Raw genomic sequence first — 24,689 nt, forward strand, 5'->3', positions numbered from 1 at the left:
TGAGGGGAGAAAGGGGAGTATGGAGAAGTATCCACTCATGCTGCAGGGGTGACTGCACCCCTGCTTCCAGCTTCCTCCCCAACAACCCACTAGTGCAGGCAGACATAGTACAGGAGCCTCTGGGGACATTTTAAATTTTCCTTGCCTTCCATGCTCAGGGACACATCTCTTCCCTTCCCCTTCTGTCCTATCGTCCTCCAGTTGTTGCTTCTTTCCCCAATATTACAGCATGGGGGAAATATAAGAGCTGCTCCTGCCCACTCCAGGTGTGCTGTACACTGAGCTTAGCTGAGAACAGCAGCAGCAGCAATGGAGAGTAGGTGGTTTCCCCCAAGAGCAGACATGGGAAGCCACACCACTGTCACTGTCTTAGGTGAGCACAGCCTCCAAGCAGCTCTGGAGATTCCCTCACCCCCAGGAGAGCAGGAGAAGCAGCCACAGCAGGTGTGGGACAGAGGGGGAATGGGGGAGGGACATGGATGTGAGTACAGAGGGGACAGTCTTCTACTCTGGGGGTCCCTAGATGGTCCAGGCCAAAAAGTGGAGTCAGCCATGCCACTGTGCCCCCCCTGGATCCACCCTTGCTGGTCGCCAATACACCAGATTGGGTTGCCATCCAGTAGACTGATCCTGCTTGGAGGACAATGATTACTAAAGAAGCATAGTTAACATGCCAGGAAGACAAAGATAGGAACTTACTTGGAATGACTGTCAGTCTTGTTCCACCCCCAAACGTTGGGTTTCCAAAACCATCTGTAATACCACACAGTGTTTTCTGCCTTGACAAAAATCTATCTTACACCAAAGAGGAAGAGTGAGGGCATATGTCTTACAAAAAGTGCTAAAAAAGAAAAGCTGAGATCCGCAAAAGGGAGGACAGTGCAAGTCAGGGAAAGTTGTATGCCTACATCCTCAGGCTCCTTTGAAAATCAGACCATTTTTGAGGCAAAGAGTTCTGATCCAAACTGTTCTTAGTGTGTTGATTTCAGTAGGAGGGCAACCATTTATTTAGAATTTTTCCTCCTAAGAAAACAATGAATGTAATCCAGATTTCTATGTTCCTTAGGAAAAACCACACTTAGTCTCTCCAGGTCTCTACTCACCCACCAATAGAATGGCATAATCATGCCTCTCTTCTGCAACACTTTTTCCATTGATTCTGGAGGTGTCTCATCTGTTCCCACACTCCAGCTGGACCCCAACTCCCCTGGGCACCACCACTATGAAAATAAGAAGGTCTGGTATCCCAGGATAAGTTAGAGAAATCCCTTTACCTGAAGCACCAAAAACCTTGTGTCTGGGTGGATGTCAGTGACAGGGAACAATCCTGCACTGCTCAGAGGGAAGGAACGAAATGTAGGTCAGGCAGGAACCACCTGAGTTTTTCAGTTCAATCTCCAGCTTTTGCAGGCAGCCACTTCCTATAATCCCCTCATTAAGTTATAAAATGTTTATGATAAGTTCATATAGAAGTAATATAATAAGTTATATGATAAATTCATATAATCCCCATCTTCAGGTCACATAAGACAACATCATTACTTAGTTCCTGTCAATCCTTCTTCACTGGTAACTGCCCCCAAACTGTTCTTCTAGATGTAAAACCCCTAAAAACCAAAAGCTACCAACATACTAGGTAAAACAAGAAGTTTGGTGCCAGCTCCAAAGGTCGTCTTACTATAGCCACTTCCACTATTCTCACAACAACACACGGCCTTACAATAAACAGATGAAGGATGAACAGAACATTTCTTTTCCAGTGAATTATCACATCAGACTGTGATGCTTATTAAGGAGCAGGGAAGTTAATTTTTAGAGCTAGGATTCCATGCCAATGAGCACATCTACCTGTTTGCTTTAATGTGCATCACCCTATTTTAATGCACATTAAAGCATCACAAAAAAGTGTCCTTTTGCTAAAGTGCATTAAAATAAGCTAATGCAACTTTTTCTAATACCTCAGAATGGAGGTACTATAATTTAGTTCACATTAGCAAAAATGCATTAATGAACATTTAGACACACCCAGTGTCAAACAATTTAATTTTACTCTGGCCCACAGCGCTGAAGGTTTAGCTCCTAGCTTTTGACAACCACACTTGGAAAAAGTGACTACAAGTCACAGCAGAAACTAGAGATGCAAGATAGAGAACATGTTTTGATATGAATGGGAAAATATCCAGGCACTATAAATGTGTAGGTTGTGACTGTACGGATGATCAGATACACACAGTAATGAATACCAATATAAGAATAGGGAGGTAGAAAGAAAGATTCTCCACATCTTTTCAAAGCCCACATGAAAATATTTGTTCCTTCCCTTCTATAGCTTTCTCTCAACTTCTTACTTTTTTTCCCTCTTAGATTTTATTTACCAGTTTAATTAGAGATTATAAAACAAGTGGAAATTTCTCAAAGGGATTGAATGGGGCACAGTGCCAAATTCTCACTGATTTTCAGAGACAGCAATTAACTCTGGTAGGAGCTTTTGATATGACATATAAAGTTTCCTCTTACTTCCTTGGTTTTACAAGAGCTTTGTCCAAAGTCAACCTTGAAATCTAGTTACTCAGTGATAATGCCTATATGACAAGTTCACCCCCAAACCAATTTATGGTGATTTTTCATATCTGTTAAAATGGATTTTGATGCCCACTGATTCATAAGCTTTCAAACTGCTTTTACTAGTTACAGAGTACTTGGGGTATTGTTACCTACCAGGCTTCACTGTCAGTTCTGTCCCCTTGCTGCCGATATACCCACAGTAACCCATCCAATAACAAAAAGTAGGCACGTCCCGCCTTGGGAACTATGCACAGCTTTGTTGATTTCAGTAAAAGGAAACTCATTTATTTAGATATCCCCCCACCTCACCACCAAAAAACAACAAATGTATTCCAGTTCTGTATGCTCCTTAGGAAAACCCAACCTTAGTCTCTGCGGTTGCATTTGCAACTCATAAGCAAACTCATATTTAAAATGATCTGAAATTAGTCTTGCTATCTATGTAGGAATGTAGGTGCTTTGGCTCTCCATACATAGTTTATCCCTCCATATATCCCTCCCTCCATAGCTGGGAGTCTCAACGGACCCCCAGTGCAGCAGAGGCATACATCTGTAGAGTCAGAAGGGACTGCTAACACATCACTCAGAAATGGAGTGGAGGCCACATCCTCTTTATGCTCCTCTTGTAACCCCAAACCCTTTTGAACTGGTATTTAGTCCTACTAGATACAGCCCTATAAACCAAGACAACAAACCACTCCAGAGATAAAACCAGGACTAAACCCAAGTAACTGTACATTGAGGTACATTTTGATCTCGTCTTTTCTACTTACGCGGCTGGACAGACAGTTTAGTGCCCGATCCAAAAGTCAGCTTTTCACTCCCTCCAGAGAACACACAGTGATTTGCAGCCAAACAAAAACTTCCCCCTCTCTAGGTCTAGCTGTACAACCACAACCTTCCCTAACAGGAATCTGGAAATCAGTAGGCAATCAGAACCTGCTTATTTTGGTGGAGGCCCTTATCAGGTATAACCCAGCACTGATCCATTTAATTCAATGTAGCTACACCCATACACAATGGCCTCATGATCTGACCCATGGACTTCAGGGGGACAGAGTTGCAGTAGTCTAACTGGACTGTTGGACCCTAATATACTGATCCCAATATAATTCCTATTTACTTGGGATCTGGCCCATTAAATTAAACAGAAGACCACGCAGAATACCATGTGGCCAGACTCCTTCATGTCCATAAAAGCTGAAGGCACCTACTGGGTTCTACCAGGAGTTTGGTTCTTCTTCCAAAGGTGAGTTTCTCTGTGCTTCTTGAATAGACACTGTGAGTCTTCCCCTTACCAAAAAGGGTCTTTGAGTAACTTCATAGATGTCCTAGCTCCTCAAAGCATCTGAGACCTACAGTCTTTCCAGTTACAAATAGCAAACACCACTGAGGACACTTGCCTCACCCCACCCACCCATCTCCCTGTGGTCAGCCAGAGAGACTTAGTTCTCTAGTGATATTTCAGCACAAATACTGTAACCACATCCCATATTGATAATCCCTGCAATTTCAGACTTCTCTTTCAAGTGTTCCCTCTCTAAGGTAAAGAAGCAAGTCCATTTCATAGACAGCGAACTGAGACACAAAGGGTGCATCTACAGGTGCAATTCTCATGCCACAATAAACTCTGGTGCATACTGCACCGGAGTTTATTTCTCCCAGTCATGCTGTTTGAACATGTGCCTGGGACTGAAGCATGTTGACCATAGTCAGAGCAGCCCAGCTGGCAAAGGGCCCGGGGCTGCTCCAACCCAGTTCAATATGCTGCGGAGGAGCTGCCTGGGGCATGAGGGTGCTCTAGTGCCAAGCTAGCTGTCAGGCAGCCCCCACACTGCAATTCCTCAGCGGGATAGTACTTGTACAAGTGCTACACTGCTGCAAAATTTGTTTCCTGCAGCCTTATATGGCCTCATGTGTAGATGCTGAGACATTTACTGCAGAGCTAAATAATCTACTCTGCAGTAAACATCACATGTAGACGCACCCCAGAAAAATTAAGTTCCATGACCAGATCATGCTGACAATACATAGCAGAACCAGGAGATACATACCCATTTATCCAGAACCCCTGCATACAGCTTTAACTAACAAGATTATGTATTGTCATTGCAACTGAGTCTTGAAAAATTATTAGGGAGACAACAGAAGTAGAAATTCAGAGCTGCCCCTTTTTGTGAATTCTCAGCCAGCTACAGAATTGGAGCAGGAGGACAGGTACATTGATAGCCCTGCTGTCTTTGTGATACAAGTAACACTGAGGCCAGGAGTTGCAAGCCATGGTTTAGGGTTCTGCTCCCCAGAGGAGCTTGCCTCACACTCTCGCCTCTGTTACCTCAACTGAACAGTTTCTTTTATATGGACAAGATTAAAAAATGCTCCGTAGGCAGCATTCTCCCTTCTAAATACTCAAAAAACATTTCAGTGTATATTTTACTGGTGCTGTTGATAAATACCTATAGCCCTGGCCCCAACCCTCAAACCTCCCCTCTTCAGGACTCACTTGGATGTACAGTGAGGATGGTCCCACTGCCAAACATGAGCTTCTTATTATAGCCAGTATTAACATTGTCACAGGAGTCTTTTCAAGAACCATCCATGCACCATTCCTCCGGGTTGTTGTATTCTGTTTCAGTGCTAGCTCTCACAGAAATAAGTAATGATCTCTCTACTTGTAGTAGTAGCACCACCAAGCCACAGCCATGGACCAGAAACCCCTTGTAGACACTAATCTAGAGAATGAAAAAGGTGGCACTCTAGATACCAAAGACCTTGGGGACAAGAACAGCAGTAGACACCGGCAAATAAGGAACCAAACTGAAACAACATTCAAAGCCTGCTATGAGGTATGGTCAACCAGTTCCCAATACACTTATCTGAGCAATGCACAAAGCCACTTACTGAGTTCTACAAAGAGTTTTGTGCCCTTCCCAAAGATGAGCTTTGCTCCAATTCCTCCATCATTTCAGCACAGTAACATAGAGCCTTACAAGAACCACCCATGCACAGGGATCTGAGTCCATTTGTCCAGTGCAGAAGACTCATTGCACCACTGACCTGAAGGTTACTGAAATTTTTAGAAAGGCTCCCACTGCATATCAGTACCCTTCATATCAGGATCATCATGTAGATGGGTCAATGGCCCCAAGGAATATTTATTAATAATTTTATTTCCCTTGAGAAACTGAATAGTGTTATCTCATTACCAGTTCAATTGTACTTCACTGGATCTTGCTTTTGAGTTGTAGCAATATAAGCTTTGTCATACTATCTAGCTGACAATCAAGATAAGTGAGCTACACACAAAGCTGAATCTATTTCCACACATTATCCCCTCCTCCTTCCATCACCAAACCATCAGTCTGCCTCTAGTACTTCTCATTCCATTTTGGCAGGAGCACTTACTCAGTTTTATAAATAATTTGGTTCTCTTTCCAAAGATGAGTTTAGCATTGCTTCCTCCTGTAATTCCCACAACATTTCATAGCTTTACAAATAATCAGGTGCAGGAAAGAGAAAACCCTTTCCTCAGCATAGATCTTCCAACATTTCCATAGCTGGTCATAAGGTGAATGAAAGACAGACTTTATAGGTTGCTTTAAATCCCTTATAAAACTGCATTCCTTCCACTTTCCATACTGAGTACCAGTTCAGATTTATTAACCGTAGCACTTCTCCTGGTCATGCCACAAGGAAGATTATTCCTCTAGGAGCATATATTGATTCATCGATATGTCTAGGAATACAATCAGTATGCTGTCCGGAGCTCTTAGTTTATTCTAGCTATATTGCACTGTGCAGACCCCACCAACACCAGGCCACTTACTGGGTTTTACAGACAGTTTTGTTCCCTGTCCAAAAAGGAGTTCATTTCCATGGCCTCCTTTGTTGGCACAGCAGCTCACAGCTTTCCAATAACCTCAGAGAGGTGGTGTCTCCAAAAGAAAGAAATAGTCTTATTTAAAATATATACTCCGTTTGCTACAGAAGTGCATATTTTGGGGATCATAAAAAGCAAAAAAAAAAATGCAAATATAGTTTATATGGTTGGACATAATTTTTCATTCAAAATCATTTACAAAAATATACATTTTTCTTCCACTAAAAAGAACATTACTCAAGGAAATGGTTCTTTTAATTTATTTTAGGGAAATGTTTTCATTTATTTTGGGAGTAGGGGCTACTTTTCTTCATTAAATTGGAACCTAGGTATGGTCCAGCTTTGCAATAAACTGTTCAAGCAGAAATGTGATTTTGAGTTAGAGATTCACATCTCTGCAGACACATTGGACAATAATTTCAGAGGGGTTTTGGATTCAAGAGTCCCTTAGTTGTTTCCATGTCTACTAGTCCATCGCCCTTCTGAATTATCTAGTTGTCCATGTCTGTTTCTCCAAAATTCACACGTTATCTAATTGATCATTATGTAACATACTTTAATATACCTACTTGGCAATACTCTCACTCCGGTCCCTGCTCCAAAGTCATATCTATAGGTGTTATAATCACAGTACCACAGCTCTTTGCAGAAACCTAGAGAACTCTGTCTTCCATTGATAAAATCTTCATAACTCTGCTGTCTTCAGGGAAATCCCCTGGTTGACAGCACCTAGATTTCTGGCCCAACTAATTGAAATGAAGCTATGCTGATTTTTTCCGGTTAAGGATCTGGCACACCCTAGTTTTAAAGGGAATTGTATTGACTCTTCAGGATTGAATTCAAAGAGGTACAATGTGCCTACCTGGCTCTACGGAAATTTCTGTTCCAGCTCCAAAGATCAGTTTACCAGTGTTAGACCCATCATTCACACACTACTTATGACCTTTACTAAAACCTTCCTACTTCATCCTTCCATGAATCCCCTGGCTCTTCTGGAGTTTAGCAACATATTTTTCAGTACTAGGCACTAGATCTCAGCAGAGGTGGTCCCAGCGATATAAATTCATTATGGGGCCTCAAGCTGGATATTATCTAGTCCATCCCATGCCCCAGGACATGATCAGTTCTATGTAAAATATTCCAGACATATTCATGTCTACCCTGTTCTTAAAAACCTCCAGTGACAGAGATTCCTCAATCCTACTAGGTTATCTATTTTACAGCTTAACTACATTTCTAGTCAGAAATATTTTCCTTATGTCTACTTAAATCCCCCTTGTCAAGATTTAAGCCCATTAGTTCTGGTCCTACCTCTACTAGATGTAGAGAGAAATTTACACCAATACAGATACAGATATATCATTAGAAACATCCTTTAATAGACGTACTTCCTTCACTGGAAAGCCAGTATGCTTTATATAGCCAAAAGCGCATTTTTCAGGTACAAGATATATATGCATCAAGAAGAGTCGCCTGTATACATTAACCAGCAAAACTGGTCTAAGGTAAACTAGGTCCAGTGCAGCTACAAAGTCCACAGTTATAACTACCATATTCTTGAAGTTTAAAATGCATTTTAAACACAAGAAAATTACACAGAGTAGCTTAGCACTTCTGACAGATAGTGCCGTCCCAGAACCTAAGATGAGCTTGCTTATACCCATACTAAGATCCGCACAACATTTCTTCTCATATCAAAAACCCCGCTAATCACTTGGCAAAGTTCAGTAGCTAAAAGCAGGGAACATGCTTCTAAAAGCCAACAGCTTTTCTCGAAGAACTGAGGGGTCTTGGCAGCGATGGGTCAGGGGATTCTAGGGCTTAAATAGCAAGATTGAGGGCTGGCAGAAATGACAAAAATTGGGGTTGGAAACAATGAGTGAAAATAATGAGTTGCCTTGCTTCAATCACCAACAAATACTGTATTTATGAGATGCAGGGATTCTTGTGGGTGATATATTTTACTGGACCAATTGCAAGGTTAGGATAAAGTTAGACAATCTTTGGAATGTAAGGCCTACTTCCTTATGCGGTCTTGTTTCTCTTTATATCTTAAATACTGAATAAAAGGGAAACCACTCACTAAGTTTTATTAGTAGCTGAGTTCCACGTCCAAAGATCAGTTTTTCTGCAGTATTATACACAGTGCTTATCCCCCTAACAAAAACTTCTGACATATTTCATGCCTACCCCAAAGCATTGTTTTCTCCTGTAATTAATCTTAAACTTGACAGGCTCTCCAAACAATACATAAAAACTGCCAAGTGTTTTCCATGGGAATTTAAGGGGTGGGGGAAAGGGGTAACTGGACACAACAGGGCCAGAATGTAATTCCCCCTTCTATCATATGGCCAACTGATGTCTTTTACTTCTCTTCAAATCAAATAAATCAACCTTATCAAAGCTACCTCATTGTTTAACTGTCTCAGAGAATGCCCTTCCAGCACAGAGGATCAATACAAGGCTTCTGCATCACATAAGAGCTACTCCAGCCCTCAAATAATGCTGAAGGGTTTCTTAATTTTAGTGCTGTTGCCAGGATTTGGCATGATGTAGGGGAGAGGAGTGGGGCCCAGGAGCAACCACACATGCTGTAGAGGTGACGGTACCCCTGCTCCCAGGCTCCTTAGCCACAACCCATTAGTGCAGGCAGGCCATGGCATGGGAGCCTCTGGGGACATTTTAAATTTCCCTCTTCCCCTCCAGGCTCAGGGGCACGTCCCCTTCCCTCCCCTTCTGTCCTAGCCTCCTACAGTTGCTGCTTCTTTCCCCACTATCCCAGCATGGGGGAAATATTAGCGCTGCTCCTGCCTACTTCAGCTGGACTCTACAGGGTGGACTTAGCTGGGAACAGCTGCAGCAATAATTGGGAGGGGGTGGTATCCTCCAGGAGCAGACACGGGAAGCCACTACCACTGTGAGCCCAGCCTCCAAGCAGTTCTGAAGATTCCCGCACCCCCAGGACAGCAAAAAAAGCAGCCACAGCAGGCATGAGACAGAGCAAGGGGACAGGAGGGACATGTATGTGAGCACGGAGGGGACTGCCTTCCACTCTGGGGGTCCCCAAAGAGTCTAGGCCAAAAGGGGGCATCAGGCATGCCACTGCAGCCCCTGTGGATCTGCCTCCAGAAGGGTCGCCAATACATGCCAGTAGACTGATCCTGCTTGGAGGACAACAAATATTACTAAAGAAGCATCGTTAACATGCCAGGAAGAGAAAGATGGGAACTCACTTGGAATGACTATTAGTCTTGTTCCACTCCCAAATGTTTGCTTTCCATAGCTACCTGTAGTCACACACTGTTTTCTGCCTTGACAAAAATCTATCTTCTGCCAAAGAGGAAGAGGGAGGCTGTGTGTTTTAAAACAAGTGTTAAAGAAGAAAAGCTGAGATCTGCAAAGTGGGACAGTGCAATTTAGGGAAAATTGTATGTCTACTTCCTCAGGCTCCTTTGAAAATCTGATCATTTTTGAAGCAAAGAGTTCTGATCCAAATTGTTCATATTTTGTTGATTTCAGTAGAAGGACACCCATGTATTTAGATATTTTTCCCCTTAAGAAAGCAATGAATGTATTCCAGATTTCTATGTTCCTCAGGAAAAACTACCCTTAGTCTCTCCAGGTCTCAGTTCACCCATCAGTAGAATGGGCATAATCATGCCTCTCTTCTCCCACACTTGCCCCACTGACTCTGGAGATGTCTAATCTTTTCCCACAATTCAGTGGGGCCCCAATTCCCCCAGTCACTACCAGTACGAAAATAAGATGATATGGTATCCCAGGTGAAGTGACAGTGCCTAGAGCACCAAAAGCTTTGTCTCTGGGGCATGTTCCATGCCAGGGAACAATCCTGCGCTGCTCAGAGAGGAGGAACAAAATGTAGGTCAGGCAGGAACCCTCTGAGTTTTTCAGCTCAATCTCCTGCTTTTGCAGGCAGCCAGTTCATATAATCTCCTCATTAAGTTACATATATATATATATGTGTGTGTGTGTGTGTGTGTGAGGAAAGAACTAAGTAATAAAGTTGCCGTATGATATGAAGATGGGGATTATATGAATGTGTTATATATATATATATATATATATAAAATAAAGTATATAACACATTCATATAATCCCCATCTTCATATCACATGGCAACTTTATTACTTAGTTCTTTCCTCACATTCTTTCCTCATTGGTAACTGCCACCAGACTGCTATACTAGATGTAAAACTCCTAAAAAACAAGAGCTATCTACTTACTTGGTAAGACAAGAAGTTTGGTGCCAGCTCCAAAGGTCATCTTATCATTGCCACTTCCAGTATTCACACAACATCACACAGCCTTACAATAAACAGATGAAGGATGAACAGAACATTTCTCTTCCAGTGAATATCACACCAGACTGTAATGCTTGTTAAGGGGCAGGGAAGTTAATTTTTAAAGCTAAGGTTCCATGCTAATGGGCATGCCTACATGCGCACTTTAATGTGCATTAGCCTATTTTAAAGCATAGCAAAAGAAAACATGCCCTTTTGCTCATGTGCGTTCTGCACCTTTTTCTACTAAATGGAGGTACTAAATATAATGTGCATAAGGAAAAGCGCATTAATGAATATTTAGAGCGTGTCAGACAATTTAATTCCATTGTGGCCCGTGTAACTGAATATCTAGCCCCCAGATTTGGACAACTGCACTTGGACATGTCACAGCATAAACCAGAGATACAAGATAGAAATCATATTTTGATATGAGGAGGAAAAAAGACCAGGTGTTATTCATGTGTAGGCTGTGACTGTTCTGATGCACAGCTACAACAAGTAACAAATACCAATATAAGAATGGGGAGGTAGAGAGAAAGATTTTCCACCTCTTTTCAAAGCCCACATGGCAATATATATTCTTTCCCTTCTATAGCTATCTTTCTCACAACTTCTCACTCTTTCTCTTCTTAGATTTTATTTACCAGCTTAATAAGAGACGGAAAACAAGAGGAAATTTCTCAGAGGGATTGAATGGGGTTCAGTGCCTAATGCTCACTGAGTTTCAGAGACAACGATCAATTCTGGGACGTGCTTTTGAAATGCCATACACACTTTCTTCATACTTATTTGGCTTTACAATGAACTTTGTCACATATCCAAAGTAAAGCTGAAAATCTAGTTACTCAATAATAAAGCCCGTAGCAATAGCTCACCCCCAACCTAATTTAGGGTTATATTCAAAGTTGTTAAATTTGATTTGTGATGCCCACTGATTCTTAAGCTTTCAAACTGTTTTTTACTGGCTACGGAGGACTTGGGGTATTGTTACCTACCAGGCTTCACTGTCAGTTTTGTCCCACTGCCAAATACGAGTGCTCGGCTTGCAGCTGAGCTCCCCACAATAACACATCCAATAACAAAAAGAAGGCATGCCCTACCTTGGGAACTGTTCACTGCTTTGTTGATTTCAGTAGAAGAACACCTATTCATTTAGGTATTTCCCCGCTAAAAAAAACCATAAATGTATTCCAGTTCTGTATGCTCCTTAGGAAAACCCAACCTTAGTCTCTGCGGTTGCATTTGCAACTCATAAGCAAGACTTGTAAATAAAATGATCTGAAATCAGTCTTGCTATCTACGTAGGAATCTAGGTGCTTTCTCTCTCCACACATAGTTTATCCCTCCATATATCCCTCCCTCCATTGCTGGGAGTCTCAATGGACCCCCAGCACAGAGGAGGCATACATCTGTAGAGTCAAAAGGGACTGCTAACATATAACAGAGAAATGGAGTGGAGGCCACATCCTCTTTATGCTCCTCTTGTTGCCCCAGCTACTTTTAAACTGGTATTTAGTCCTACTAGATACAGCCCCATAAACAAAGACAACAAACAAACCACTCCAGAGAGAAAGCCAGGACTAAACCCAAGTAACTGTTCATTGAGGTACATTTTAGCATCCTCATCTTTTCTACTTACGTGGCTGGACTGTTAGTTTAGTACCCGATCCAAAAGTCAGCTTGTGTTCCCCATCCAGAGAACGCACACTGATTTACAGCCAAACAAGAACTCTCTTATTTCTGGCTCTTATCTAGACAACTTTCCCTAACAGGAATCTGAAAATCAGTAGGCAAATCAGAACCTGCTTATTTTGGTGGAGGCCCTTAGCAGGTATAACCCAGCACTGATCCATTTAATTCAATGTAGCTACACCCGTTCACAACAGCCTCAGGATCTGACCCATGGACCTCAGTGGAATAGCGTTGCATTATTCTAACTAGGCTGTTGGACCTACTGATCCTACAGTAATTACTATTAACTTGGGATCTGGCCCATTAAACTAATCAGGGCACTTATCCAGAATACCATGTGGCTAGACTCCTTCATGTCCAGACAGGCTGAAGGTACCTACTGGGTGCTACCAGGAGCTTGGTTCCTCTTCCAAAGGTGAGTTTGCCTGTGCTTCCTGAATACACACTGTGAGGCTTCCCCTTACAAAAAAAGGGTCTTTTCTGAGTCACTTCATAGATGCCCTAGCTCCTCAAAGCATTTGGGACCACAGAATCTCTCCAGTTTGAAATAGAAACTACCAAGGGCACCTGCCCCATCCCATCCACTCATCTCCCTATGGCCAGGCACACAGACTTCATTCTGTAGTGATATTTCAGAACAAATACTGTAATCACATGCCATATCGATATTCCCTGCAATTTCAGACTTCTCTTTCAAGTGCCTCCCCCACACCATGTAAGGAAACAAGTCCATTTCATAGACAGAGACCTGAGACGCAAAGGGTGTATCTACTTGTGCTATTATCATGCAGCAACAAACTCCAGTGCATATTGTGCCGGAGTTTATTAATCCCAGTCATGCTGTTTGAACTTGTGCCCGGGACTGCAGTATGTTGACTCTGTTTGGAGCAGCCTGGGGCTGCCAGGGAACTCAGGGGAGCATGGGGGACTGCCAGCCTGGGGCTGCTCCAACCTGGTTCAACCTGCTGTGGAGAGTCTGGCTGGGGCACGGGTGGTCTGTGGTGCACCCAAAAAAATTAAGGTCATGTTGGCAGTACAGAGCAGTCCCAGGAGATAGAAGCCTATGTATCCAAAACCCTTGCCCCATATTTCACTGAAAAGATCATATATTGTCATTGGAAAAAATATTAAGTGAACAACAGAAGCAGAAATTCAGAGCTGCCCCTTTTTCTTGTGTCACAGCCAGCTACAGAATTGGAGCAGGAGGACAGGTACATTGATAGCCCTGCTGTCTTTGTGATACAAGGACTACTGAGGCCAGGAGTTGTGAGCCATGGCTTAGGGTTCTGCTCCCCAGAGGAGCTTGCCTCACACTCTTGCCTCTGTTACCTCTCCTGAACAGTTTCTTTTATATGGCAAAGACTCAAAACTGCTGCTTAGGTAACATTCTCTCTTCTAAAACCTCAGAGAACATTTCAGTGTATATTTTATTGGGCCTGATGATAAATAGCTATATCCCTACCCCCAACATTCAAACCTCCCCTCTTCAGGACTCACTTGGATGTACGGTGAGGATGGTCCCACTGCCAAATGTGAGCTTGTTAGCATTGCCTGTATTAACACTGTCACAGAAGCCTTTACAAAAACCATCCATGTACCATTCCTGCTGGTTGTTTCTTTCTGTTTCAATGCTAACTCACACAGAAATGAGGAATGATCTCTCTTCTTATGGTAGTAGCACCTCCAAGCCATAGCCATAGACTAGAAACCCCTTGCAGACACTGATGTAGAGAATGAAAAAGGGTGACATCCTATTCCCCAAAGATCTCACACTCTGACGATAAGATAGAAGACCAGTGGGCACAGACAGGTGAGGGACCAAACAGAAACAATATTCAAAGCCTGCTATAGGATATGGCCGTCTGGTTCCCAATAAACTTATCTGAACATTGCAAAATCAAAAACAAACCCCCCCCTAAAACGACACTACTTACTGAGTTCTACAGAGAGTTTTGTGCCCTTCCCAAAGATGAGCTTTGCTTCACTTCCTCCACTACTTAACCACAGTAACATAAAGCTTTACAAGAACCACCCATGCACAGGGGTCTGAGTCCTTTTGTCCAGTGAAGAAGACTCATTGCATCACAGTCCTTGTTCATTAGGTGCATGATAGGTCACTGAAAGTCACTGAAATCTTGGGAAAGGCTCCAAATGAATATCAGTACCCTTCATACCAGGATCATCATGTATATGGGTCAGTGGTCCCAAGGAATATTTATTAATCATTTTATTTCCCTTGAGAAATTGAATAGTTCTACCATATTACCAATTCAGTGTTCTTCACTGGCTGTTGTCTCTGAGTTGCAGTAATCTGAAGTTATACCATTATTATCAGTGCTGAAGCACCAAAGTTAGGTGCCTGGGGCAAAGCCTGCAACGGCAGTCTGCCCTCGCCCCATGCACGGACCCAAGGTGGTACATGCCCCACCCCCCCCATGCTTGCCAGGACTGCACGCAGCGGTGGGAGTTGCCCTTCTCCATCCCCACACCCCCCAATGAGCCACTCATAGCTCTGTTCCATGCCCCTACCCAGCTGGGCAGCACCTGTTGGCGCCCCCTTTGCTTTGGCACCCACAGCAGTCGCCCCGCTTGCCCCCCCTCCCCCAGCCACTGCACTGATGACTATCTAGTTGACAATCAAGACAAGTGAGCTACACACAAAGCCGAATCTGTTTCCACACATTATCCCCTCCTCCTTCCATCACCAAGTTATCAGACTGCCTCTGGCAATTCTCACTCAATTTTAGAGTGAGCACTTACTGGGTTTTACAAACAGTTTGGTTCCCTTTCCAAAGATGACCTTAACATTGCTTCCTCCTGTAATTCCCACAGCATTTCATACCTTTACTATAACCAGGTACAGGAGATGGAAAGCCCTTTCCTCAACAAAAGTCTTCTGACATTTCCATTGCTGGCCATAGGATTAATGAAAGACACAGAATTTATGGGTTGCTTAAGATCCCATATAAAACTGGATTCCTGCCACTTTCCATACTGAGTACCGGTTCAGATTTATTAACCATAGCACTTCTCCTGGTTATGCCACAAGGAAGATTACACCCTAGGATAGGAGTCTATATTTAATTATTTATATGTCTAGGAAGACAATCACTATGCTTATGGAGCTCTTAGTTTATTGTAGCTATATTGCACTATACAGACCCCACCAACACCAGGTCACTTACTGGGTTTTACATACAGTTTTGTGCCATTTCCAAAGTGCAATTTATTGCCATATCCTCCTGTAGAGACACAGCAGCTCACAGCTTTACAATAACCACAGACAGCTGGAGTCTCCAAAGGGAAGAAATAGTATTATCTAAAAATACATGCTCTGTTTGCCACAAAGGTGAATATTTTGGGGATTTTAAAGGGCAACAAAATGATGCAAATATAATTTCTATGGCTGGATAATTGATATAAACAGTAATTTTTCTTTCAAAGTGCATTTACAAATATGTACATTATTTCCCATTAAAAGGACATTTTTCAAAGAAATAGTTGTTTTCATTTATTTTGTGGGTAGGGACCTACAGCTACTTTTCTTCATTAAAGGAAGTGGAACATAGGTATTATCCAGATTTGCAGTAAATGGTTCAAGCAGAAATCAAATTTTGACTAAGAGAGTCACATCTCTGCACACACATTGGACAATCATTTCAATTTTTCTTGTATTCAAGAGTCCCTTAGTTCTTTCCCTATCCATCAGTACATCTCCCTTCTGAATTATCTAGTTGTCCAACTCTGTTTCTTCAGAAATCAGACACATCTAATTCGCCATTAGGTTACATATTTTAATATATCTACTTGACAATACACTCACTCTGGTCTCTGCTCCAAAGTCATATCTATAGCCATTATTACCACAGTACCACAGCGCTTGCAGAAACCTAGAGAACTCTGTCCTCCACTGGCAAAATCTTCATAGCTCTTCTCATTTTATTGGAAATCCTCTGGTTTATACCAACTAGATTTCTGGCACAACTGACAGCAAAGAAGCTTATGTTAATTTTTTCCACCCAAGAATCAGGCACATCCTAGTTTTACAAGGAATTCTATTTCCTCTCTAGGGACTAAATTCAAGGAGGGACACTGCACTTACCTGGCTCTATGGAGACTTTTGTTCCAGCTCCAAAGATCAGTTTACTGGTGCTAAGCCCAGTATTCACACACTACATATGGCCTTTACTAAAACCTTCCTCCCTTATCACTTCTTCCTTCCATGACTCCCCTGGCTCCTCCGGAGTTTGCAACCTTTTTTTCAGTACTAGGCACCAGATCTCACCAGAGGTGTTCCCAGCAATATAAGTTCATTATGGGGCCTCCAGCCATTGCATCTACATATAACTTCGTACCTGAGCTTTGGACATTATCTAGCCCACCCCATTCCCCAAGACATAATACATTCTACATAAAAAACTCCTGTCACAGTCATGTCTAATCTGTTTTTAAATACCTCCAGTGACAGAAAAAACCCACAACCCCACTATGTAATCTATTTCATGGCTTAACTACACTTCCAGTCAGAAAAATTTTCCTAATGTCTACTTAAATTTCCCTTTGTTGAGATTTAAACCCATTACTTTTGGTCCTACACCTAGTTGATGTCTAGAATAATTTATGCCAATACAGATATGGATATATCATCAAAAGCACCCTTTAATTGAAACACTTCCTTCACTGAAAAGCCTGTATACTGCCAGTATATTGCCAAAAGCACATTTGGGGGTATAAGAAATATATGCACTAAGAAGAGTTGCGTGAATGCATTAACCAGCAAAACTGGTCTAAGGTAAACAAGGTCCAACACAGCTACAAAGTCCACAGTTACAACTAACATGCTCTTAAAGACTTAAAATGCATTTTAAACATAGGAAAATCACACACAGTAGCTTAGGACCTACTTGGTCTGACAGATAGTGCCGTCCCAGAGCCAAAAATTAGCTTGTTTATACTTGTGCTAGAATCCACACAGTTTCCTGCCATAACAAAAACCCTGGTAATAACTCAGCAAAGTTCAGCAGCTAAATGCAGGGAACATGTTCCCAAAACCCAACAGCATTTCTCAAAGAACTGAGGAGCATTGGCAGGCTGGGTCAGGGGATTCTCTGGCTTGGACAGCAACATTGATGCCAATAGGAGAGATGATGGCAATTGGGATTGGAAACAGTGAGTGAAAATAATGGGTTATCATGGCTCAATCACCAGAAAGTACCTTATATATGAGATACAAGGATGCTTGTGGGTGATATATTTTATTGAACCAACTGCATGGTTAGGATAAAGTTGCACAGGCTTTCAAATGTAAGGCCTACTTCCTTATGAGGTCTTGTTTCTCTTCCTGACTCAAAGACTGAATCATAGAGCAACCACTCACTAAATTTTACTAGTAGCTGAGTTCCACATCCAAAGATCTGTTTTTCTGCACTATTATTTGCACAATGCTTATACTTATTTATCCCCATAACAAAAACTTCTGACTTATTTCTTACCTACCACAAAGCATTGTTTTCTCCCATAATCAATCTTAATGTTGACAGTCTCAGCCAAACAATACCCCCAAAACTGCCATGTGATTTCCTTGGGAAGTTCAGGGGGTGGCTAGAAGTGGCAAATGGACACAACTGGACCAAAACGTAATCTCCCTTTATATCATATGGCCAACTGATTTCTCATACTTCTTTCCAAATCAAATAAAGCAACCTAGTTAAATAGTAAGGTAGTTTTAAATATCTCAGAGAGCACCCTTCCAGGACAAAGGAGCAATATAAGACTTTTGCATCACAGAAGAGCCGCTCCAGCCCTCAACCAATGTTTAAAGGTTTCTTAATTTTAGTGCTGATTGCCGAGGGTGGATCCAAGGTTTGGCAAAGTGGGGCAGGGTGGGGGCATGTAGGAACAGCCACTCATGCTGCAGGGCTGACTGCACCTCTGCTCCCAGCCTCCTCCCCCACAACCCACTGGTGTGGGCAGACTATGGTATGGGAACCTGTGGGGATATTTTAAATTTCTCTCTTCCCCTCCATGCTCAGGGGCACATCCCCTCCCCTCCCTTCCCCTTCTCTTCTATCCTCCTCCAGTTGCTGCTTCTTTCCCCATTGTCCCTGCATGGGGGAAATATCAGAGCGGTTCCTAACCACTCCTGTACACTGAGCTTAGCTGGGAACAGCAACAGCAGTAATAGGGAGCGGATGGTTTTTCCCTAGGAGCAGACATGGGAAACCACACCACCATCATTGCCTTAGGTGAGCCCAGCCTCCAAGCAGCTCTGGAGATTCCCGCACCCCACGGACAGCAGGAAAAGCAGCCACAGCAGGCATAGGACAGAGGAAGAGGATGGGAGGGACATGCATGTGAGCATGGAGGGGACTGTGCCACTCTGGGGCCCCCAGAGGGGCCAGCCCAAAACAGCATGCCACTACACCCCCTCTGGATCCACCCCTGCTCGTTGCCAATACACCAAATTGGGTTGCATTCCAGTAGGCTGATTCTGCTTGGAGGGCAACGAATATTACTAAATAGCATAGTTAACATGCCAGAAAGACAAAGATGGGAACTCACGTGGAATGACTGTCAGTCTTGTTCCACTCCCAAATGTTTGCTTTCCATAGCTATCTGTAGTCACACAGTGTTTTCTGCCTTGACAATAGTCTATCTTCCATCAAAGAGGAAGAGGGAGGCTGTGTCTTATAACAGATGTTAAAGGAGAGGCTTTGAGATCTGCAAAGGGGGACAGTGCCATTTTGGAGCCAAAAAGTTCTGATCCAAATTGCTCATGGTTTGTTGATTTCAATAAAAGGACAACCATGCATTTCATTATATTTCTGCCTAAGAAAACAATAAGTGTATTCCAGATTTGTATGTTCCTTAGGAAAACCCACCCATAGACTCTACAGGTCTCAATTCTCCCATCAGTGGAATGGGCATAATCATGATTGTCTTCTCCCATAATTTCTCCATTGATTCTGGAGGCTTCTAATCTGTTCCCAAACTTCACCTCCCCCAGGCACTACCACTATAAAAATAAGAAGGTCTGGTCTCCTAGGGGAAGTGAGAGAAATCCTATTGCCTGAAGCACCAAAAACCTTGTCTCTGGGGTATGTTCCATGCCAGGGAACAATCCTGCACTGCTCAGAGGGGAGGAATGAAATGTAGGTCAGGCAGGAACCTACTTAGTACTTTAGTCCAATTTCCAGCTTTTGCAGGCAACCACTTCATATAATCCCCTCATTACATTATATAATGAATTTCTATACAAGTTATATAATAAAGTATATATTACATTGATATAATCCCCATCTTTACATCATACGAGATAACTTTATTACTTAGTTCCTATTATACTTTCTTCACTGGTGTCTGTCCTACTAGACATAAAATCTCTATTAGAGCTACCTACTTACTTGGAAAGACAAGAAGTTTGGTGCCAGCTCCAAAGGTCATCTTACCATAGCCACTTCCAGTATTCACACAACAATGCACAGCCTTACAATAAACAGATGAAGGATGCATGGAACATTTCCTTTCACCAATGTGCATGAAAATAGGCTAGTGTGCCTTTCACCAGTACCTTACAATGGAGGTACTAAATTTAAAGTGCATTAGCAAAAGCACAGTAATGAAGATTTAGATGCACCCGGTATCAAACATTTTAATTCCATTGTGGCCCACAGAGCTAAAGATCTAGCCCCCAAATTTGGACAGCCACACTTGGAGAAACTGGTTACATGAAGCAACATCAAGGATAGATACAAGAGAGAAAACATGTTTTGATATGGTGAGGGGAAAAAAGTCCAGGCACTATTAATGTGTAGGCTGTGATGACTCTTCTGATGCTCAGATACAAACAAAATGCCAAAATAAGAATGAAGAGGTAAAGAGAAAAATTATCCACCTCTTTTCACACCCACATGAAAAACTGTATTCCTTCCCTCTTGTATCTCTTGCTCAGCTTTTCGCTTTTTCTTCTCTTAGATTTTATTTACCAGATTAATAAAAGAGAAAGGTCAAAAAGAAATTTCTCAAAGGGACTGAATGGGGTACAGTGCCCAATGCTCACCGATTTTAAGAAACAGTGATTAGCTCCAGTAGGTGCTTTTGATATGACATGTAAGCCTACCTCATACTTGGTTTTAAAAGTACTTTGTCCCAAATCCAAAGTAAAGCTCCAAATCTAGTTACTCAGTGATAAAGCCTATAGTACAAGTTCACCCCAAACCTAATGTAGGGTGATTTTTCAAAGCTGTTAAAATGGATTTTGATGTCCATTGATTCATAAGCTTTCAGACTGTTTTTACTGGCTACAGAGGACTTGGGGTATTGTTACCTACCAGGCTTCACTGTCAGTTTTGTCCCACTGCTAAATATGAGCACTTGGCTTGCAGCTGAGCTCCCCACAATAACACATCCAATAACAAAAAGTAGGCATGCCCTACCTTGGGAACTGTTCACTGCTTTGTTGATTTCAGTAGAAGAACAACTATTCATTTAGGTATTCCCCCACTAAAAAAACAATAAATGTATTCCAGTTCTGTATGCTCCTTAGGAAAACCCAACCTTAGTCTCTGCGGTTGCATTTGCAACTCATAAGCAAACTCATATTTAAAATGATCTGAAATTAGTCTTGCTATCTATGTAGGAATGTAGGTGCTTTGGCTCTCCACGCATAGTTTATCCCTCCATATATCCCTCCCTCCATTGCTGGGAGTCTCAACGGACCCCCAGTGCAGCGGAGGCATACATCTGTAGAGTCAAAAGGGACTGCTAACATATAACAGAGAAATGGAGTGGAGGCCACATCCTCTTTATGCTCCTCTTGTTACCCCAGCTACTTTTAAACTGGTATTTAGTCCTACTAGATACAGCCCCATAAACCAAGAAAACAAACAAACCACTCCAGAGATAAAACCAGGACTAAACCCAAGTAACTGTTCATTGAGGTACATTTTAATATCCTTGTTTTGCCTACTTACATGGCTGGACAGTCAGTTTAGTGCCAGATCCAAAAGTCAGCTTTTCTCCCACTCCAGAGTACACACACTGATTTACAGCCAAACAAAAACTTCCTTCTCTCTAACTCCTATCTAGACAACCTTCCCTAATAGGAGTCTGCAAGCAAATCAGAACCTGCATATCAAATATAACTCAGCACTGATCCGTTGAATTCAATGTAGCGACACCCATTCACAATGGCCTCAGGATCTGACCCATAGACCTCAGGGGGACAGAGTTGTGTTACTCTAACTGAGGATTATTACCTACTGATCCCAACATAATTCCTTTTTATTTGGGATCTGGCCCATTAAACTAAACAGGGCACCAGTGCAGAATACCATGTAGCCAGACTCTTTCATGACCATAAAGCAGGGGTGGGCAAAATGCAGCCCACGGGCTGGATGCGGCCCATCAGGCTATTCTATCCAGCCCACAGGGCCCCTAAAAAATTTAGAAAATTAATACTTATCTGCCCCTGGCTGCCTGTTATGCGGCCTTCGATGGCTTGCCAAAACACAGTAAGTGGTCCTCCACCTGAAATAATTGCCTGCCCCTGCCATAAAGGCTGAAGGTACCTACTAGGTTCTACCAGAAGCTTGTTTCCTCTTCTAAAGGTGAGTTTCCTGAGTAGACACTGTGAGTCTTCCCCTTATAAAAACGGTATTTTCTGAGTCACTTCATAGACATCCTAGCTCCTCAAAGTATCTGATACCATAGACCCTTTCTAGTTAGAAACCTCTGAGGGCACCTGTCCCATCCCACCCACCCATCTCCCTGTGGACAGGGATAGAAACTTCATTCTGTAGTGAGATTTAAGCACAAATACTGTAACCACATCTCATCTCTCTAAACTTATCCCTGCAATTTCAGAATTATCTTTCAACTGGCCCCCTCTAATGTAAGGAAGCAAGTCCATTTCATAGATTTTAAGTTCATTTCATAGACAGAGAACTGAGACACAAAGAGTGCATCTACACGTGTATTAGCATGCAGTAATAAACTCTGGCATCTACTATGCCAGAGTTTATTTCTCCCAGGCATGCCACTTCAACATCCACCCCGGACTGCAACACATTGAGCCAAGCTGGAACTGACCTGGCTGGCAGGGAGCATCAGGGTTTCAGCCTACCAGCCCAGAGCCGCTCTGACCTGGCTGAACATGGTGGGGAGGGGCTGGCTGGAGCATGGGGGTACCCAGTACCCAGTGCAGGACTAGCTAGCAGGCATCCCCCACACTGAAGCACCCTCATGCCCTAGCCAGCCACCTCAGCATGTACACATACAGTGCTGCAGAGTAAAAAACTCTGCAGCAGGATAGTACGTGTATTTAACAAGTACTATATTTCTGTAGAGTTTATTTGTTTCCTGTGACCTAATTGGGCCACACATGTAGACACCAAGATGTTTACCAGCGGAGCTAACTAGTCTCCTCTGCAGTAAACTTCTCACGTAGATGTGCCCAAAAAGATTAAGTTCCATAACCAAGGTCATGTAGACAGTACATAGCAGAACCAGGAGATATAAACCCATTTATCCAGAACCCTTCTCCTATGCTTTAACTGAAAAGATCATGTATTGTCATTGGAAAAAATTATTAAGGGGATAACAGAGGCAGAAATTCAGAGCTGCCCCTTTTTCTGAAGTCTCAGCCAGCTACAGAGTTGGAGCAGGAGGACAGGTACATTGATAGCCGTGCTGTCTTTGTGATACAAGGACTACTGAGGCCAGGAGTTGTGAACCATGGCTTAGGGTTCTGCTCCCCAGAGGAGCTTGCCTCACACTCCTCTGTTACCTCAACTTGAACAGTTTATTTTATATGATCAAGACTCAGAACTGCTCCTTAAGCAACATTCTCCCTTCTAAATAGTCAAAGAACAATCCAGTGCATATTTTATTGGTGCTGCTAATAAATACCTACCCCCCACCCCCAGCCCCAAGCCTCAAACCACCCCTTGTCAGGACTCACTTGGATGTACGGTGAGGATGGTCCCACTGCCAAACGTGAGCTTGTTAGCATTGTCTGTATTAACACTGTCACAGGATCCTTTACAAAAACCATCCATGCACCATTCCTCCTGGTTGTTTCTTTCTGTTTCAGTGCTAGCATGCACAGAAATGAGGAATGATCTCTCTACTTGCAGTAGTAGCACCTCCAAGCCATAAACATGGAGCAGAAACTCCTTGTGGACACTGATGTAGAGAACAAAAAAGGTGACACCCTATTCCCCAAAGACCTTACAATCTGAAGGTAGAATAGCGGAGCAGTGGACACAGACAGATGAGGGACCAAACTGAAACAATATTCAAGGCCTGCTATGGGATATGGCCAACTGGTTCCCAATACATTTATCCAAACAATGCAAAAAAACCCAAACAACACCACTTACTGAGTTCTACAGAGAGTTTTGTGCCCTTCCCAAAGATGAGCTTTGCTCCAATTCCTCCAGCATTTAAGCACAGTAACATAGAGCCTTACAAGAAACATCCATGCACAGAGGTCTCAATCCCTCTGTCCAGTGCAGAAGACTCATTGCATCACTCGCAATGCTCATAAAAGCATGACCTAAAGTTCACTGAAATCTTTAGACAGGTTCCCGCTGGATATCAGTACCCTTTGTATCAGGATCATCATGTCAATGGCTGGTGTTCCCAAGGAATATTTGTCAGTAATTTTATTTCCCCTGAGAAACCTAATTGTGGTACCACATTACCAATTGAATTGTACTTCACTGGCTCTTACCTCTGAGTTACAGTAATGTAAACCTTGTCAAACTATCTAGTTGACTATCAAAATAAGTGAGCTACACACATAATCTATCTATTTCGACACATTATCCCTCCTTCCTTCCATCACCAACCTATCAAACCACCTCTAGTAATTCTCACTCCACTTAGGAGAAAACACTTACTGGGTTTTACAAATAGTTTGGTTCCCTTTTCAAAGATAAGTTTAGTGTTGCTTCCTCCTGTAATTCCCACAGCATTTCATAGCTTTACAATAACCAGGTACAGGAGAGAGAAAACCCTTTCCTCAGCAAAGATCTTCTGATATTTCCATTGTTGCCCATAAAGTGAATGAGACAGAATTTATGGGTTTCTTTAGATCCCATACAAAATTGCATTCTTGCCACTTTCTCAACTAAGCACCAGTCCAGATTTATTAACCATAGCACTTCCCCTGGACATGCTACAAGGAAGATTATGTACTCCTCTATTAGTATATAATCAATTATCTATATGTTTAGGAAGATACG

At 42.6% G+C, this 24,689-nt stretch overlaps 1 protein-coding gene across 2 annotated transcripts in view; it reads right to left on the reverse strand.

The window, feature by feature from the left end:
* Window positions 1-24,689, reverse strand: part of LOC149862559 (T cell receptor alpha chain MC.7.G5-like) — a 259,667-nt gene that overhangs the window by 34,261 nt on the left and 200,717 nt on the right. The window contains exon 1 of one of the 2 annotated variants that reach the window (XM_090050562.1): window positions 10,690-10,745. The exons of the other annotated variant lie outside the window; for it this stretch is intronic. Coding sequence (XP_089906688.1) covers window positions 10,690-10,729 — 40 coding nt within the window. The 5' untranslated portion in view covers window positions 10,730-10,745. Of the gene's footprint in view, window positions 1-10,689; window positions 10,746-24,689 lie in introns of those variants that run through there. 2 annotated transcript variants of the gene reach the window in all.

This window comes from Crocodylus siamensis, chromosome 6 (assembly GCF_052110815.1).
Source record: "Crocodylus siamensis isolate JL-2025a chromosome 6, ASM5211081v1, whole genome shotgun sequence".
Taxonomy (NCBI): domain Eukaryota; kingdom Metazoa; phylum Chordata; order Crocodylia; family Crocodylidae; genus Crocodylus; species Crocodylus siamensis.